Source organism: Nannospalax galili, unplaced genomic scaffold, assembly GCF_000622305.1.
Source record: "Nannospalax galili isolate Female #2095 unplaced genomic scaffold, S.galili_v1.0 scaffold43, whole genome shotgun sequence".
NCBI lineage: Eukaryota > Metazoa > Chordata > Mammalia > Rodentia > Spalacidae > Nannospalax > Nannospalax galili.
In genome coordinates this window covers 6,008,696-6,028,650 of record NW_008353342.1, presented here as the reverse complement: position 1 = coordinate 6,028,650, position 19,955 = coordinate 6,008,696, and the positions used below count along the sequence as shown (strand labels likewise).

At 39.6% G+C, this 19,955-nt stretch overlaps 1 protein-coding gene across 2 annotated transcripts in view; it reads left to right on the top strand.

The window, feature by feature from the left end:
* Positions 1-19,955, top strand: part of Mpp7 (membrane palmitoylated protein 7) — a 256,471-nt gene that overhangs the window by 188,153 nt on the left and 48,363 nt on the right. Inside the window, exons 8-15 of one of the 2 annotated variants that reach the window (XM_008850555.2) lie at positions 6,897-6,978; positions 7,977-8,062; positions 9,169-9,243; positions 9,399-9,595; positions 10,035-10,099; positions 17,480-17,500; positions 17,596-17,607; positions 18,531-18,572. In XM_008850555.2, the coding sequence (XP_008848777.1) occupies positions 6,897-6,978; positions 7,977-8,062; positions 9,169-9,243; positions 9,399-9,595; positions 10,035-10,099; positions 17,480-17,500; positions 17,596-17,607; positions 18,531-18,572 (580 nt within the window). The remainder of the gene's footprint in view (positions 1-6,896; positions 6,979-7,976; positions 8,063-9,168; positions 9,244-9,398; positions 9,596-10,034; positions 10,100-17,479; positions 17,501-17,595; positions 17,608-18,530; positions 18,573-19,955) is intronic. The other variant, XM_008850556.2, reaches the window with a different exon arrangement.

Genomic DNA, 19,955 nt, shown 5'->3' with positions numbered 1-19,955 from the left:
TATTATATAGCCAAGTATGGCTGATTGGAAGTTAAATGGTGCAGTTGAAAAATACTGCTTTATATTGTTCTGGAATGCTGATTTATTTTAAAATAATGGAGAGAAATTAATCTGGTATCTGACATTTCACAACATATATAGAACCATTTATTTTGACACTAAAAGCCCTGTAGTGTTAAATCAAATCAAGGGCCCTCGTGTCAGAATGAAACTTCTAGGTTATCCAGAGGGCCCAGTGTAATCACAGGGGCTCTTAGCAAAGTACAAGAAGAGGGTGGCAGGGTCAGGGCTGGAGCTGCACATGGAGGATATAAGGATTTGAGCAGAGGCTAAAGTGCTTTGAGTATTGATGGGCCAAAGAGTGCTAGAGTGGACCCTGGGAACACAAGGCCCGAATTGGCCCCAGAGCTCCAGATCTAGCATTGTGGACTGGTCTAAGACTTGCAAGGCCCGTTTGGCTTTTGAACTCCAGAACTCTAATATAATATAATGTTCTTAAGTCACTAAGTTTGTGGTTGTTTGTTATGGCAGTAATACTAGACTAATAGAGGGGTAAACCATACTTTCCTGATACTACATTCAGAAGAAAAATAAATTACACAATCTAGTAATTGATTTCAAATATGTTGTGCCCCACTTAGAATAAGTAATAACAGTTTTCTGTTCCTGCCCATAGACCTATTTTTGTGTTCTTAAATCAAATAGTAGTTAATAACAGTTGCCAACACTTTGTGTCAAGTATTTCTTCACATGTATTTAATCTCTGTCCTTATCTCCCTATTTTTAGTCTGAAGATCTGATTTTGAAGGAATTGAAGCAGCTTCAAACTAAGATTTAAAAACTAAGATTTAAAAAGGCAAATACTGCCTGTTCCATACCATGTTGTCTCTTTAATATGTTCCTATTTGATAATGTTTATTCTTGTTATATTTAGGGACGTTTTAGGTGTTGATCAATGCCTCTGTAGCTGAATTTTCATATTATATACAGAGACTTGCTGAGTTGTGAAGCTCACCCATAGCTGTCCTCATGCTCCCTGTATTCCTAGTTAGGTGGCTTAATTCCATATTGTGAAATGCTTGCTTTTCTTTCTTTTAAAATAATGAACACTACCTTTGGCATTTATTTTGTTTGCAAAAATCGGAAAGCAAAGGTATTTAATGCACAGTTTATAATGGGAAGCACAAAAGAGCCAGTACTCATTGAGGTCCAGTCCGCTTAGTGAGCCTGGCTGAACACTCAGACCCATAGCTTAGACTGTTTTTCTATCTATCTATCTATCTATCTATCTATCTATCTATCTATCTATCTATCTATCTATCTATCTATCATCATCATCTATCTATCATCTATCTATCTATCTATCTATCTATCTATCTATCTATCTATCATCATTCTGTCTATATCTATCATCTATCTATCTATGACAGGTCTCACCATGTATCTCTGGCCGGCCTAGAACTCACTATGTAGACCAGGCTGGCCTTAGACTTGCAGAGAGTAATCTGCCTCTGCTTCCTGAGTACTGAGAGTAAAGCCATGAGCCACCATTCCAGGCTTGGATTCTTTTTTTTTTTTAATTTAATTGAATTTTTGTGGATTTCATACAATGCATCTTAATCATATTTACCCCCCCCTTTCCTATCTCTACCACCCTATAGCCTGCCCATAGGACTTCATATGTTTTTTCATATATGTTAAGGCCTATCAAGTAAAGGTTGTACACTCAGATGTCCCCTGGTATGAGTTCATCACTGGAGTTGTTCAGCCTGTCTGGCATCACTCCTTTAAAGAATATCAACTCTCCCTTACAGCGGTGATCAGCTGCTGATAGTTCTTTGCCAAAGTTGTGTCCTTTTGCCCACCTCCCCAGTTCTATGCTTGTTTGTGTCTGATTGACTTTGCATGGGTCTTGTACATGTCACCATTTCTGTAGGTTCACACGAACAAGACCCGCACTCTGCAGTCGCTTTTTCTACACTTTGGCCAGTTTTGGCCTTTTGTGTTCATTGCCCTCTGTTGCATGAGGGAGCTTCACTGATGAGAGTTGTATTAATAATATTCTCTCTGCTCCTTGTTCTATGTTCCATGAGCCTTAGGTGTAGAGGTTCCATTGTAAATGTGTCATTTAGGGTTGGGTATCTCACAGACACTTATTTTTTGTGTGTGACCAGTTGTGGAACTCTGTAATAATCTTTCTGTTGCAAAAGAAGCTTCTTTGATAAGTAGTGACTGGCAGACTTGTCTATAAATATAAGGATCCATATTTAGCATATAGTAAGAAATTATATTCGTGTAGGGATGTGACAGACTTAGGGTTTTCTCTAAAATCTATGACATCTCCAGCCATGTGTATTTGGCCATGTTTACAGTGACCCACATGAGTTTTCTCCCACTGAGTGGGCTAAGTCCAATTAGGTATCTGCTGATTACCCCCAAGATAAAAGTGTCACTACTGCACCAATATAGGTTGGTGTGCAGGTCATTGTTGTCATGATTAGACTTTAAAGCCAGAGTTGGACCATCAATTGGTGCTCTCCCTTAGCAGCTTGCTCTCCAAACTATGAGAGCTAGTCTTCAGAGACATGGCTTCCAGATCATTTCCAGTTCCTTTGCTCCATGTCCTGTATCCGAAGTATGTCCTGTCTTTAGCAATAGGGTCTTACCTTCAAGGTCTGGGAGATAATTAAGGACTGTGGTATAGCCTGTGTGACTTTGGGGGTCTCTTAGATTGCCCTGACCAACAACTCGAAGGGAGGTTTCTCCTGTCTGGCACTGTTTCTTGTTACATAGCCTTCAGCTTTTCATCCATGGTTATGATTCTGTAATGGGACCCCAAATTCCTCCCAGCTCCATTATAACAATATTCTTGGTAAGAAATGATCGTGTCCATGTTAATGCAGCACAAGCTGCTTTGGAGGGGGCTGTAAACTTACTCACTCTTGGCAGATTCCATGCATATGTCACTAAGAAATTTTTTTTTTAATTTTGACAGAGTCAACTCTTTATGGAGGTACTTGAAAGACTGGCATTACTGCTAAGTCCAGTAATTCTTCAGCAACAGTGGCTTTTCTCAGTTGTGATTCCCCAGGGGACGTAACTGCTGGTGTGTTGTTTGGCCAGCTGACATTTAAACAGTCATCAGGGGCATGTACATTATTTGCTTCCTCCTGTTTCAGATTTCTCTACAGATTGCCCTAAAGTCTTCTTGTTGGACCCTCTATAATATCCTTTTAATACAAAAGGAGATAATGTGATAGGGATTATGTGATGATTTTATCAGAATAGTTCACACCTTCTGCTAAAAAGCCTGTAGCAACTAAAGTAGTTCTTCAAGCCTTTCATGTCAGTCTTCCCGTTTTATATATTCTGGAAGTGAGTGTATCCTGCCTGTGGGATTAAAGTACCTTTGTGGGCCAGTGACTCCAGGGGCTGTTCGTCTTTGACCTTTCCTCTACTTTAAACTTGTACAAACATCTTTTTGCTCAGTATCTCCTGTTGGATGTCCACTCATGCAGAATTGTGCAGTCAGTCTTCAGCCCTAAATCTGTTTTGTCTATAGTCTTTCCTCACTTTCAAATGATGGCAATTCTAACCTTCTGGCTTCCTGGCCAGATCATTGATTCTTGTGTTTATTTCAAATCCCGTAGCTAGTCTATCAGCTCCACCAGTGATGTGTCAGAGCAATCTGTCATGCCCATCAACTGCAGTCCACCATCTTCTCTCCCTAGGATGGGTGTGATAGCCTTTGTTTGGTTCAACACTAGCTCTTGCCTTCCTTACTTCAGTAGATGGGGTGAGCTTCTACATCTGTGTCACAACCCTGCCTGTTCCTCTCTTTTTGTGCACCCCTCACCTAGTCTACAGAGCCCTTGTGATCTGGCTCCCTGCTTCCATGACCCCGTCTGTGGCTTCCTCTCCCTCTCCCTCCACTGCTCTTCCCCACACCACTCAGGACCTTTGCTCCCCTTGGTTTCTTTTTTTCCATTCACTTACACTTGCACCTCTTTACTGTCTTTCCTTACCCAGTTGCTGTCTTCTCTGTGAAACCTGCCTTCCCTCCATCTGCTCCAACACCACAAGTTTTCTTTCTGTCCAACCTCTTTCTACCCCCAGATATTATAGCTAATCATTTTATCTTGTTTCTCGACTGTCTTCAGTGTTAGAGCATAAGCACCGTGAGGAGGCAAAAGTCTGTGTTGTGCTCACCAATACATTATAAACCCTTAGAATGGTAGTAAGTCCTTGATTAACATTTGTTGGCTTCGTTGAATCACAGAATCAATTAGAGGAATTATCATTAAACACAATAAGCTGTATAGTTCTGCTCTGAAATGTAGCACACTCCGTAGTGGTAAAAGAAGTTTGTTTGTTTTCCCAGTCACTTAAGTCTGTATTATATACATCCTTAAATGTGTGGCAAAAACAATAATATTATCTCTCATAGGTTTGGGGGTTGATGGGTTTAGCAGGGAGGTTGCCACTTAGAGGCCCTCATACATACAGTTAGATGGTAGCTGAGGCTAGCTTCATCTGAGGGCCCTTTCTTTCACACAACTGATACTTGCACTATGAAGTATTTCTTTCTCTAAGTTGCATTTTTGTTTCTTGACTAGCTTGTGCTTCCTCACAGCATGGTGGTACTTTCAATTTCCATATGTGGTAGGTAGAGTTACAGGAGCAAGTGTTACAGGAGACCCTAATCGCAGCTGAAAGTCTTCCTGTAGCCTTACAAGGCTCTAAACAATTTTCCAGCTTGATGTGGAATCATGCCATGCATATACAAGTAGAGCAAAAACTGATATCTCTACCTTAGCACCTAGCTGCCACAGGGTAATGAACCCACAATGAATAAGAATTTATGAGACTAACCTGAGTTCAGTCCCCAGAATCCATGGAAGGTAGAAGGAGAGGACTGACTCCACAAAATTGTCCTGTGCTCTCCACATGAGTGTGGCATCTGCACCCCTCTCCCTATCACGCACACATGTGTAGACAGAATGATAATAGTAATTCAAATGATTAAAAAAGTATAGGAAGCTATAGAGTGTATTTCAAATCAGAAACATGGGCCTTAATGTAATTCTACATTACTGGTGTACTTTTTATACTTTAACAGTATTAAAGGATAGGTAAGAAGACCTCAGATGAATCCTGACTTGACCTCATACTGGTTGTTTCATCTTAGACAAGTGGTGACCATAATTTAGGATTCTGTTATTACCTCTTTTGGTATTCAATCTTTTATCTTTAGGATGATTGAATAAATTTCATTTAGATTCCTAGACTTTTCTGCCATTTGGCATAATTTATTGGAAAGTTTGAGACACATTACTAAGGAATGGAAGTTGGTCTGTTCAGACTAATTATATTTGAGCAAAATTTCATCTCCATTCACTGTTGCTATTGAATACTGGTATTTTAAAGAAAATACCAGTACTTGGTGGAAATGGGTTTGTGGCCATGGAGATATGCCCATTCAAGTTCTTGGCCCTGTAGGCATGCATGGGTGATAAAAAATGCCACAGGAACTTCCTGCCAGTTGATTTTTCATTGTTGTTGTTTTGCGTTTCTTTGTTTCTGTGTTTTTGAGCCTGGCTCACTCTGTAGCCTAGGCTGGCCTAGAACTGTGTAACCTACACTAGACCCCAACTCTCAATGCTCCTGCCTCAGTCTCCTGTGTGCTAGGATTTCAGGTGTGCTACCACCATGCCTGTTAGTTCATTTTTTTATTTCTACTATTCTAGAAACACATATGTAATAGCTGTTTTATGTAAATCGTACTTGCTACAAATACTGTTACTTATTCTTGAGCAGTGTCAAGTGCTTATTGACAAAAGGGGAAATCCTGCTCACACTTTCAGTCCCTCTTTGGAAGTCCAACGTAACGTGGGAGAGCTCTTCTAAACCCATGCCAGTTTCTTGGGAGGAAAGTTATGAAAAGGCTTTCAAAGTGCCTACCCATTCCTGTTATTTTTACAAAGTAGCATTGGTTAATTTGTCTCTGAATTGCTATAAGTAAAGACTTTCTGGATTCTTTTGAGATTACTTCCTAATTTTAGGACAAATTATTGGTCCTAATTTGTACCAGCTACAGTCTGAATTCATTAAAACCATGGTGCAGTAGATCTTCCTTCTGTTCATCTACCTTAGCAACAAATATAATTACGTTCTGGGTTTTAATTTTTTTCTTTATTATTGCCTCCAAGTTCCTTTACTCTCTAACAGCCTAATGTAACAGGAGGATCTTGAAACAAAAAGTCAAATGACCTGAGTTTTGGTTCTAATTTATTACTTTACATTTATTTATATATTAATGTGTATGTGTGTGTATGTGTGTGCACTAGCGCATAGTGCACAGGTGTGGAGGTCAGAGGACAGGCCTCAGGAATCAATCCTCTTCTTCCACCGTGTGGGTTCGATCAAATCGAGGTTGTCAGGCCCGGCTGCAGGTACTCTTGCTCACTGAACCATTTTGTCAGCCCTGGTAATTTATTCTATGATCTTCTGCCTGTGCACATAACCATCACTAGCCCATCTTCATCATGGGATAGTGGAAGGACAAAATGCAATGAGAAAGTATTCTAAAAATAGAACCAAAGACATTTAAAGATGGGGTGTACAGTGAAAAGAAAATATTTCTTATCTTTCACAAGTTTGAAGAGATTTGAAAATCTGTAAACGGTACTGAAACCCTTAGATGCTGTGTAGCTTGGCTTTTCTGTATATTGTAAGGCGTGCCCTAAAGACGATGGCAGTCTCTTCCTCCTACCTTCTCCCTTTCATTCTTTGTAGTTGTTTCTCCTTTTTCCAGATGAAAATCCTTGTTTTGTGTGTTTATCTTGTAACCTGTGCACATCAGTGACTTTTACTGCTCCCATTTTCTGCTTTGAAAGGGTGCCACCATTAAGAAGGATGAGCAGACTGGGGCAATTGTCATTGCCCGAATCATGAGAGGAGGAGCTGCAGACAGAAGTGGTGAGAGTTTCCATTATTCAATGACTGTGGATGAGCTGTGCTGTGTTTTGTGAGTAACAGTTCCAATGCATAAATAAATGGATGGCAGTCTTATTATAGCATAGCAGACCCACTAATGATATTCTCTGTCCTGAAACATGGAGCCCATAAAAATAAACGATAAGTAAATCTCTCTCTCTGGTCTTAGTGTACACAGGCTTCCAAGGTTTTACACACACACACATGTGTGTGTATATGTGTGTGTGTGTGTGTGGTGTGTGTTACCTCAGTGCTGAGGATCCCACAAAGCATCTTGGTTGTGCTGGTCAAGTGCTCTGCTCAGCTCTTTCCCCAGCCTCTGAAGTCATATTTTACATTTTACCATTTCTGATTTGGAAAAGTACATACTGCTAAGAGCATACAGTTTTTAAAAATCAATCTTTAAAATCATTTTAGGACTTGGGAGATAGCTCATTCAGTTAACTGTCTGCTGGACAAGTGTCAGGACATGGGGTCGATCCTTAGCACCCCCATTAAAAACCAAACGTGGCATGCTCTTATGATCCCAGCTCTGAAGAGATGGAGACAGGTGGACCCCCACAACTCACTGGCCAACCAATGTAACCAAATGAGTGAACCAGGCCAGAGAGACCTTTTCTCAAAAAAGAATGTGGATGGCTAGCTCCTGAGGAATTTCACTTGAGTTTGACCAGTGACATCCTCACATATACATATACACATAATGCATGCATACACACACACACTAAAAATCAGTAATGAAAATAGATTATTTTCTAAGTTATCAGTAATGTGCATTTCTTGGCAAAGACCAAGATACTGTTATTTTACTGTGTGGATTCTTCAACAGAGAAATACAGAACCAGAATCCTGGGAGGTATGAAACTCTCCTAACACTTCAGTCTCTTCCAGGAATGATAGACATTTGAAGGTTGTTAACAGTCACCAATAACAGTGTCTTTCTGTGACACTTATGATTTACCAGATTTTGTATTTATCAGGTCTAATTCATGTGGGCGATGAGCTGAGGGAAGTGAACGGGATCCCAGTGGAAGACAAGAGGCCAGAGGAAATCATACAGATTTTGGTAAGCTGTAAATGTATTTTAAATTTGCAATGAAAATTGAATTACTATGCTTTAGATTTTTCAGTCTTGATTTTGATTTTGCTCTCTAGATTCAGAACACTGCTCACATGCTTAAAAATGTCTTAGAAAGTTTGGCCTCGATGTTTCCATTTACAGCCTGAAAGCAGGGAGCCATGCCTGCCCTGATAGTGTGTTGTGAGGATGGATGAGGTTACGGTGCATGCAGAGTTGCAGGTTGGCGTGGACAGGTGGTGTCTGTGCTGCTGCTGCTGTGCATGCCTGTCGTTCCCGCATCGGCGTAGCTCTGCCACAAGCAGAAAGAGTAATGATGTCTTAGGAGACTAAAACGTGAATGAAATTGTTTTAGGTATGAGAAATAATACTTCTTAAGTTCAGGTGTAGGTATAAAGTAGAACCTTTCTCCTTTATATTTGAAAATGTCAACCACCAGTGATAGAAAGATGCTTGAGTACCTCAAAAAAGATGTCTTTATGTACATGCATTAACAGAGAGCTACCCTGTTCTGAGAGAATCATCGAAGGTTTGTGCATTGTGGTGTTACTATTTTAATTAAATATCTTCATCTTCCAGTGGATCTGTTACATGTAATGTTTCACCCAGTGACCAGATTAAAACAGACCTGGATGTCTTTATTGCTTTCTCTGATGGTTATTAATTCAAGTGAATATCATATTTATAACCACAGAAATGATGGTATCTGATATTGGCTTTTTATCTCAAAAACTATGGATACCAGCACTTAAGTGTCATAACCTGATCTTTGTGTGTTACCTGTTCTAGTCATTTAATATTGTGCTCATTTAAAGCAGTGTTCCTATTTTGTGTTTCTATTTTCATGTAACTTGACATAGATGACAGGAGATTTATCGAGACCTTAAAAGTACATAGGACATAAAAGTGGACTTAGTAGCTAACAGACATCAGAGCTTTCTCATATTCCTGGAATTTTTACAAAAAGTTTCCTCAGTTTCTTCTGAGTGGGGTTGTAAGCCTGTATTTCCTGGTTGTATTTAGCTTTCTACCTGTTCTTTTATTTTCTCCTCAGCTCCAGCTTCCTAATGTCTCTTTCTTTGATCTGATACCAGGGTCGGTCTCAGGGAGCAATTACATTTAAGATCATACCCAGTATCAAAGAGGAGATGCCCTCAAAGGAAGGCAAGGTAATCCTTTCTTTAAAATTTTTTTTGCAGGGGGGGGATAATTTTTAAACTAATATCTACTTTGAAAATTATTATTTCTTACATCTAAGTTGCAAGAGTACAAACCACTTCATATTTATTTTTCACATTTATTCTCCAATGAAACTTTCTTCCAGATGTTTATCAAAGCCCTTTTTGACTATAATCCTAATGAGGATAAGGCCATTCCATGTCGGGAGGCTGGACTGTCTTTCAGAAAGGGAGACATTCTTCAGATTATGAGCCAGGATGATGCGACGTGGTGGCAGGCAAGGCATGAGGGTGATGCCAACCCCAGAGCAGGCCTGATTCCCTCCAAGCACTTCCAGGAAAGGTGAGCTGCTGGCCCAACACAACGACCTTTCTTCAAGTGATCTGTTCCCTATCATTCTAGCCCAGTTATGATAAAATAAGCTTAAACTCTGCCTGAGAATCCATTATCCCTTGGGTTTGGATTTCTGTTTTGTCTATGTCTGAGTAATGACCAAAAATAATATGACAGTACCAGGTCATCTTAGGCTTTTGTTGTGAAGCAGGTGGAAACCAGAGTATTAATATCTGAGTGTGTGTCGTGTGGAAAGTTGGGGAAGAGAGAGCAGTCATTTCAGGGAAAGGGAGGTAACGGAAAAAAATGAAAAGCAGACAATTTAGTTCATCATTTGAATAGATTGCCTTGTGTTCCTTCAAGATTTTTCTTAAGATTTTTTTTTTTCTGCATTAACCTTCAACCTCTGTTGAAAGTTGATAGGCACATTGACCTTTTCTTCCCCCAGGAGACTGGCTCTGAGACGACCTGAAATTCTAGTTCAGCCCCTGAAACTTTCTAACAGGAAATCATGTAAGTTTGTTAATAAGAATGCACAGTAACCAGATCCTGCTGTTGGTTTCTGACTGTTAAAGCAGGTGCTCGGGGAAGGAGGGCTCCAAGCATTCTGCAATAGCTTTGGGGGATCATCATCTCTCAGGAACCAAACACAGATGAAACTCACACTAGGAATAGGAATGTAAATATTTTCAAGGAAAAAAAAGGCGGTAGTGTTCATACTAAATCATGACGTGCTCTCTACGTAAATCACTTGTAACCACACCTCTCTGATGTCTAAATTCGGGGGTCTAGTAGATGTAACATTATAGCTCAATCCTTTCTCCCAAGCCAGGAGGTTTGGAGCAGTTATTTCTTAATAAAAATTAGGTATACCCTGTCTCAGAAAGACCAAATCAAAAATAAAAAAAAATTAGGTGCAAACAAAGCTACTATATTCTTGGGCACAAAAGCATTTGTGCCTGAGAACAAGTGTACTACTTCTTCTTCATCTACAAATTGACTGTGAACTTGACCACATCTGTTCAGAGTTATTGCCTGACTGAACTGAAGGAAAATGAGAGGGAGAAGAGGATCATGCAGTTACTAAAAAGCAGTAGGATCGGGGCTCTTTTTTCCTTCAGTTTACCCCTCTCAGCTTTATCTCCCACTTTTTGCCCTCCTCATGGCTTAAGAGCACTCATAAACTCTGTCTCCTTAACTATTCCTTGTGTCTCCATATTCTAGTAAGGACTTTTTTTATACATGGAGATTTTACATTAAAAAGTGAAATGAACAAATCAATAGCCCTGGAATTTTACATCAACATCTGTTTTTGGTATTGTTGGTATTTCACATCTCCTGTTATTTCCTTCAGTTTGTGGACATACATAGCCCAGGCACATAAGAGAGCCAGGCTGCAGCTGAGTTTAAATCTCACAGCAAGCAAATGCTGGAGTGCACCACTTGTTTTTGCTATGTTCAGTCTGCGGAAGAGTAAGCGCTTGTCAGAATGTGTGTGACTTTCTAAGCCATCAGAGCTTAAGGCTTAATGTGACATCATTTCTGTGTGGTGACTACATTGTCACCAGCTAAGAGGAACTGAGAGGCATCTACCTGACCTGCTCTTTGAAGTGATATTGATGAGAGGAACAGACAGATCATACTGAGTACTTGTGAGATGAAATATACCACTGAACAGTGAGGGAAATGTGACTTAACACTCTGATTTGAAAATGTAATCAGCTTTGAAATGTAGCAGCTTAGATATGATTATGGATTATAATTATGAGTTCATTTAAAAAGTTTAATAAATATATGTTTCTTTAAAGACTTATAAAGAGGGGATCATTTTTTAATTGTTCTGACAAATTGGCCTTGGTATAGATGTGTAAGGATTAGACTGTGGAAAGGAGGGGTGTTCATGTAAACATTAGTTGTAAAGGAGGCTTTTGCCCATTGGTTTGTATCATTTCATTTTATATTACTGTTTAAATATTTAGATCTGGTATATACTTATTCCAAGATCAATTTTTTTTTGTTTTTTTACCAACTTATCATCTTAATTTGTCTGTCTGTTTGTTTTTGTTCTCCCTCTTGAATACCATTAGAATATAGGAGGGGACTGGCAGGATGGCTCATGGCTTAAGAGCACTGGCTACTCTTGCAGAGGACCCAGGTTCGGGTCCCATTACAACCAACCTTAACTCCAGTTCGAGGAAATCCGATGTGTCTGGCCTCTGAGGGCACTGCAGGACAAACAAGCAACATAAAATTAAAAATATCCAAAAACATTTTTAGGATATTCTAGGAGGTATAACTCACTGGTAAAATATTTTCCTAGCACTCAGGCCTGGGGCTCAGTTCCCAACACAGCAAAAAGAAAGAGAAAAAAGTAAGTTCTTGGTCCTCCTTGCTCTCTCTCTTCCCCTTCCCCTTTTTCCCCTTTCCCTGGCTCTCAAGGTCTCACTACTCTCTAGGTGTCCTAGATTGGCCTTTACCCTTGGTCCTCTGTCTCAGCACCACCCCCACCCCCAGTGCTGAAATTAAAGATGGCCACCAGGTCCCAGGACCTTGTGTGTGCTAGTAGGTGCTCTGCCATTGAGCTGCAACCCCAGTGTCTCAACTAACTTATAAGAAAGAGATAAATTTCTTTATTTTTGCTTTAGATTGATATATATACACACACACATATAGTAAAACATTGTTCCTTTTTGATTGAAATATAAACCTGTGAGTTAAGAATTGTCCTCTGAACTGTATAGACCTTAATTTAACTTCATTGAGATATAATTTATATTTAAATCTAGTACTTATGGCCTTTAGAAAAGATGGGGAAAATAAGCCTCATTTTTCACAAAGAATAATTTACAATAGAATATCAAAAAAAATTTTTTTTTTTGCTTGTTATTTGAGACAAGGTCTCCCTGTTAGCCCTAGCTGGCCTGGAACTCACTATATAGACCAGGCTGACCTGGATCTCACAGAGATCCACCTGCCTCTGCCTCTGGAGCACTGGGATTAATGGTATGTGCCACCATGCCTGACAAGATTCTTTTTGACAATTTAAGTCTTAGAGCATAAAATTGCAAAACATTTTTTTTTTAGAATTTATTTTAACAAATTTTGAGGTTTTGACTTGAGGATTAAAAACGAAATCTTTAACTTCAGACAAAGCACATCCACTGACACTTGCCAGGACTCTCATCATGGACTAACAATCTCAGTATCTAAACAAGGAGTTCTTTGTTTCTGAGACAGGATCTTCCTGTACCCCAGCTGGTCTGGAGCTTGCTATGTAGTCCAGACTGTCCTAGATCTTACAAAGATTTGCCTTCTACCATGACTGGCTAAGTTTTGCTTTTTCAAAAAGCTTTATTTATTTTATTTAATTTTATTTTATGTATATGAGTATTTTGCCTGATTGTATGGATATGTATCAAGTTGCTGAAGGTATCTGAGGAGGAGTTCAGAAGAAGGTGTCAGATTCCCTGGAACTGGAGTTACAGGCAGTTGTGAGCTGCCATGTTGGATGCTGGAATCCAAACCTGGGTCCTCTGCAAGAGGTCTCAGCCAGTGCTCTTAACTGCTGAGCCATCTCTCCAGTCACCCCCAACCAAAGAGTGAAACAATTAAATCTAGGTACTAATATTTTAGAAGGCCACATTTAAGATGCTACAAGTTATTGTAATAAAGTGTTTCAAGTTGAGTATAAACCTTCCTGCTATCTTCAATATATTTAGTTTTGCATGCATAAAATCAACTCAGAAACAAATTTCTTAAAATAGTTTTGTATGTCTAAAACTTTGTTAAACATTTTCTTAATGTTTGTGGCATTTGTTGTGAACAGAAACACATGGTACAGTTCTTAAAAATACCCATAAGAGGCTAAAAAAATGGATCAGCATTAAGAGTGCTATTACGGAAGACCTCAGTTCAGTTCCCAGCACCCAAACTGGATGGCTCACAACCGCCTTTAACTCTAGCTCTAGGGAGATCCGATGCCTTTGGCCTCCTCGGGCATCTCATTCACATGCACACAAAAGTAATAAAAATAAGTCATTAATAAAAAGATGTGTTAATGTTCTCTTGCCTTAACAAATACCTGAGCTTATCAACTTTATAAGGATAAATGTTTATTTTGGCTCATACTTTTAGAGGATCCAGTCTGTGATCTCCAGCCTCCTTGCTTTTGGCTTATGGCAAGGAGCAGATCATGGCTAGGGATTGCATTTGGAGAAAGGTGTTCCTGTCATAGCTAGGATTTGAGAGAGAGAGGAAGAGAAGGGGTTCCTCTCTCTTCCTCATAGACATGTTTCCAGGAACCAGAAATCTTCCCACAGGATTCCCTTGTAAAGCTTCCACTGCCTCTTATAGCTTGGCAGTATGGGCCTTTGGTATTCCAGATTCAAACTCTGCACTGTAATCAGTTGACACTATTTGGAAGATTCCAGAAGTCAGGATTGTGTGGAAAACGCTGCTGATAGACTAGGCTATACATTTTACATCTAGTTACTCACATAGTGCGGACTCAGTGAACTCCTTGCCTATCTAATAATGTAATTTCTGAAACCAGGTCAGGGAAAATTCTTCAGGTTTGAAGGGTTCTACGTCATGTCCTCGCTTAGATTTTTGTCGTGGAGACCCAATGACATACTGTTAAGAGTTAATGATTAGGGGTCTGATCAGTGAGTGGGCTGGATTATTCAGTTTTAGAGTAGGCTGCAGTAGGAAAGTGAAGGGGGATTTGGAGAGGCAGGTGTCACCTCAGTGGCAGAATAGGGAGCTGGCTGCTGCCCTGCTGTGTGGAGGTCACTGTATTCCCCCCATAGCCTTTCCAGTCAGGCCTTTGAAGATAGCAGGTTGATCCTCTCTGTCCTTGGAGGCCATTCCTCTGTGGCTTTGTAACTTCCCTGTTTTCTTCACTGCTTGAAGCTAGTAGATGGTAGACTCCTGCTGATGCTGGGGACAGGTGCCGGCCTTCCCAGGCTCCCCTGTTAGGAGAAACACACATCGAAGCTGCAGGAAAAGGGCAAGAGGCCGAAGTGTGAGGAAGTAATGGGAGTATACAGGTGGTCTTGAGGAAACAGAGATCCTGACTTCTCCACTGATAGTGTTTTCCCAAGTCTTGAATAATCATAAAACGGTTCTGGTGTTTTGACACTAGTGATTTGACACTATAAACATGTGCATCCAGACTGCCTGACATCTTCCTGTGCCACTTAGGAGATTTTTTCCACCTGTAAAATGGGGTAGTAGTTCTGGCTCCCTAAAGTTGTTGGAAGATTAGGTAACATATCCCAGCTTTCTCCTGAAGTCAGCTCATTGTATATTTCCCCTCATTTTCAAACTCGTCAATTCTAAGGGAACCCTTTGCTTTCTGTACTAGCTGATCCATTAAGCACAAATTTGTTGTGGGGTATTGTGTCTGGTTTTATCATGCTTTAAAAAAATCATAGCCATCTTTCTTAAGAACTATGTAGAGTATTTCCTTGCATACATAAATATGAATTTGAAACCTGTTGTTAGACTCTGAGTGCACATATGCTATAGTAATATAAAGTATGTGTTTCTATTGTGAATTGATGTTAGTGTTTCAAGTTTTTGTTTGCTTCTGTAATGAAGCTTTAATCATCTGATTATAATGATTTGAGTCTTTAACCAAGGGTGTAATATTCAACTTATCATATTATTCCTATCAAAAGATATATACCATGTTTAGCAATCTGCTTTATAGCAGAGAACATGAGATTTTTACAATGATGGATTTTTTTGTTGGACTCTGTGTGTGTGTGTGTGTGTGTGTGTGTGTGTGTGTGTGTGTGTGTGTGTGTGTGTGTGTGTGTGTGTGTGTGTGTGTGTATGTGTTGAGATAGAGTGTTCACTGTGTTGGCCAGGCTGCCCTCAAGCTCATAGCAGTCCTTAGTCTCCTGAGTGCTCGATTGCAGGCATGCCCTGCCATGGTCAGCACAGTAACTGACCTTCAGCCAGCTTGCGTGATTTCCATCATTCCTTGATGACTGGCTTGGCTAATTCTAATAACATGTTTATTCTTTGTTCTCTGATCATTTGTTTTGGATGCCTGCTAACATTGCAGAGCTTATCACAAAATATGCATAGATCCTAACTGAATAACTCATAACATGAGCCTGAATATTAACGCTTACCACATTTGCTAATTCTGGTCAAGTAGAACCGTCACAGATTGACAACCCATAGGTATGTGGAAAGTGAAAGTACAGCAATGTTCACTTTCCCCGAAGCTTTTTCTCTGGCTGCAGCTCTGCAGCTTGGGGATGTTCTCATCACTTCTATGTACACTACACAACCATGCTGTGAATAAGTTTCACCTTGTCTCAGGGTCAGATTTTGTTGTGGATGCATTACCAGTGTTCTTTCCATCATTAGTGTACATAAATCTTCTGATCAAAGTTAACTTTTAAATTGCTGTCCAATGAGTAATTCAAGAATATGAAATTCTTTTGAAAGTACAGGTATGTATCTGTAATCTCAGAAGGCAGAGGGCATAAGACCCTGCAAGTTCAATGTTAGCCTGGTCTAACGAGTGTGTTCCAGGACTATATAGCAGAGTCCATCTCAAAAATGCTAGATAGATAGATAGATAGATAGATAGATAGATAGATAGATAGATAGATAGATAGATAGATAGATAGATGGTAGATCAATCTATTGATCTTTCATATTCTGGAACCCACATAAAAGGGACGAGAGGAGAAGAGACTCTACAAAGTTGTCCTCTAAGCACACGTGCGCACACACACGCGCGCGCACACAAACGCAATCAGAATAATAAAGTATTTTTTAAGTTTATTATAGAGATAGCTGCTTATCCATGTTTATCATGGTGCTATAGTGAGTTACAGATAAAGCCTAGGTATCTATCAACAGATGAAGGAATAAAAGGAATGGGATATATATACACAAAAGGGTTTGCTCAGCCATAAAGATGAATGAAATTGTGTCATTTGTTGGAAAAGAGAAAGAAGCGAATACCATCATGTTAAGTGAGACACGCCAGTCACAGACAGACAGACAGACAGAGACACACACACAGACACACACACACACACACACACACACACACACACACACAGAGCATGTTTAATCTGGAAACTGAGGGAAACCAAAAAGATATATAAACTAAGAGGGAAAGGGAGGCATGAAAGATGTGGAAAAGGTAAAGATGAGTAAGAAAAACTAATTGAGAATGAACACGATTGAAGCACATTATATGTACGTTTAAAATGTCAAAACGAAACCCATTTTCCAATTGATAAATGCTAAGAAAAAATAGTAACCTGTGATACCAGCCTCGGGAGGCAGAGGCAGGAAAATTGCTGTAAGTTCAAGGCCAGCCTGGTCAACATAGTGAGTTCCTGGCTAGCCAGGGCTACACAGTGAGATCCTGTTTCAAGGGGGAAAATTAATGAAATACCTTTCATGAAATAATATAGACAGGATGGTAATAAATGGTTCCACCCAACTCATTTGATATATGTAATAATGGACTGCTGCCAGGATACTGTTGAAATTACAGAATACATAAAATATTTTAAAGGCAAAACTTGTTTCTAAAATCCTTTCTTTTGATTATTGTTTAATTTTCTTAAAAATTTCAACTTATTGAACAGATTTATTCACAAGCCCAATCATTCTGTTAAAGTAGAGAAAATTTCTTTATTCAAGGTATTATTTTGAGAAAAAATGTTGACAGTATTTTTTCTGGTTATTTTTCTTATTTTGGTTGCTTATTATAATCTCTATGAACACTTCCTGTTTTTACTAAAATGCATCCATTCTGTAAAGACAGGCCACAGTGCATTCTAAAATCCTATTTATGAAGCAATAATTTTGAAATATTTAAAACGTGCTTTTCCCTCCTTTGGCTTTTCTAAGATGAGGAAACAGTTGAGTGTGGTAGGTAGATTTTAATTTCTTTCTTGGCTATTCCAACTTTGATTGTTTTCTGTCAGTTTAACCATCTTCTTTCTCATTTTCCTTGTGCTTCTCAGAGGAAATAAAAGGTACATGTATAAAAGTTTCCCTGTGTAGTTAATAATTCATTTTGTGAACAGGAGTGTAGTATTAAATTAAGTATATAAAGCAGTTTTGACAGAGAATGCTTGTTCATATAAATGTCCATCTTTACATTTCAATACCAAAAGTCATGGTTGGATTTTGTTTTGGAAAGAAATGTATTTTTTTTATTCATGTGGGGATGGAGTTCAGAGCTTCAGTCGTGATAGGCAAGTGCTGTCCTGCAGAGCTCCACCCCATCCCTCTCAGATACTTGATTTCTGCATCATCTGTGCTGTGCTAGGGGTGTGTTTAAGTAACTCTTAGAGGCCAAAAATAATGAGTGCTCCATTGCTTAAGTTTTTAGGATATACATAACCCAGCATTCATTTAATTCTTCCAAATAGAGTATTCGTTGATAAAAAATATTTTTTGTTCCTTTTAAAAAACACAAAAAGATAAAAGTGTTATTCTGTTCCTTCCCAGCATAAAATCACTAGCAGTCAATAGAAAGGGCATAATATATCCTCACCTTTTTGACTAATCCAGCCAGCCAAAATAAATGTTATATTTTGCATATTATCAAAGAGCTGATTTGTAAAAGTAAATTTACTTTGGGAGTCAACTGCTATAATTTTCTTTACTGTGAAAGCATAGACATTTCAGATAATTTGAAAAATAATTTTCTTGGAACTGCATCAAGGAACCTCTGAAGACGATTGTGAAAACAAGCAAAACCCTGCATGACGGTTCAAAATAGTCAAACTTAAATATAAAGCAAAACGTTTTATGTTTAAGAACAACGTCCTAAGGGCTACTTTTCCGTGCTGTGCTTTACATGACTGTTGCAAAAGACTGACTTTTGGCATCTGTGGCTCCTAACAGCTGTGCTTTATCTCTTGACTTCTGTTCGCTTTTACACTCCATGCAGAAGATGCTGAATATGCTGGTGTCCACAGCGGGACTTACATAGGTGAGCATATGTACATATGTGCATAGGATGTACATAGGTCATGGAAGAGGATGTCTTTGCTTTCTGTTGCTTTCTTCAAAATCATTATATTATGTCATTTTAAATTACCATGTTTGTGCGAGCATGCGCTGACAGTCGGGCAAGCAGGACCCTTGTATTGCAGGCTCAGTGGGCTGGATACAAAGGACTTCACAGTGTGCTGTGGTTATTGTGCTGGAAACTATCAAGATAAAGCTCCACAACTGGTTTTGTGTTTTCTGATAGAGGATGAGCATGCATTCCTCTGGTGCTGGTAGTTTTATTCAGTAGCACTTTCTTCATTCATGATGATAAGATCTCCTAGTTACTGAAGATAGTGTATTTGGTACTTAGCATATATTGTCTCTGATACACTGAGGTTGGGGTATTATATGCATTTTGCAACTGTTAGAGTAAGGCCCAGAAAGTGTATAGTGCTCATCTAAGAACCCAAAGACGATAAATAATGCCTCTGGATTCATTCCTTTATATACCCATATAAAAACAATACCTGGGCACTGTCTTCTCTGCTGCTGCCTTCTGGATTTTCATTTTATAAAACATATAAGAAATTCTATGTAGAAGCATGTAGTATTCCCATTTCTGATGTTTGAGATCACACATTATCAAGTGACCAAACTGAAATCTCAGTCCTCTCATCTACATGTCACTGGAGCATAGAGAAAAGTCTAAGAGAGGTTTGGGTAATCATTAATCCTTTCTCCATGTCAGAGCAGTGCAATGTGCCCAGTGCTGTTGACTAATACCTCCCTTTGCACTCCTGACATCCCTAATGGCTTCACACAGCAGTACTTAGGACCATAATTCTGAGATCAGCTCTGTGATTCTGCTCAGGCTCAGTGGCTCTTTGGAGCTTAATGGCTGGGCTGGGATCTGGCTGGTTATGGGACGCTCAGCTGGGTGAGCTCATTTGTTTCATCTGGTGTGTGTGTGTGTGTGTGTGTGTGTGTGTGTGTGTGTGTACCTGCACATGTCAGTACCTGCACATGTGAGTGCCTGCATGTGGAGATCAGAGTTCAGCATCAGCATCAGGTGTCTTCCTCAGTCACTCTCACCTTGGTTTTTTTGAAGCCGGGTCTCCAGTGGAACCCGAAGCTCGCTGCTTTGGACTAGCTAGCCAGCAGGTCCCAGGGATCTGCCTGTCTCTACCTCCCGTGCTGGGATTACAGTGCATGCTGCCACATGTGGCCTTTCCATAGGTGCTAGGGATCCAAACTCAGGTGCTCATGCTTGTGTGGCAAGCACTTTGCCTACTGAGCCATCTCCCCAGCCCCTTGTGTGGCCCTTCACCTTCCAGGAAGCTGCCCAAGCAGGAGCCTCAGGGTTCCTGACCACAGAAAGAGA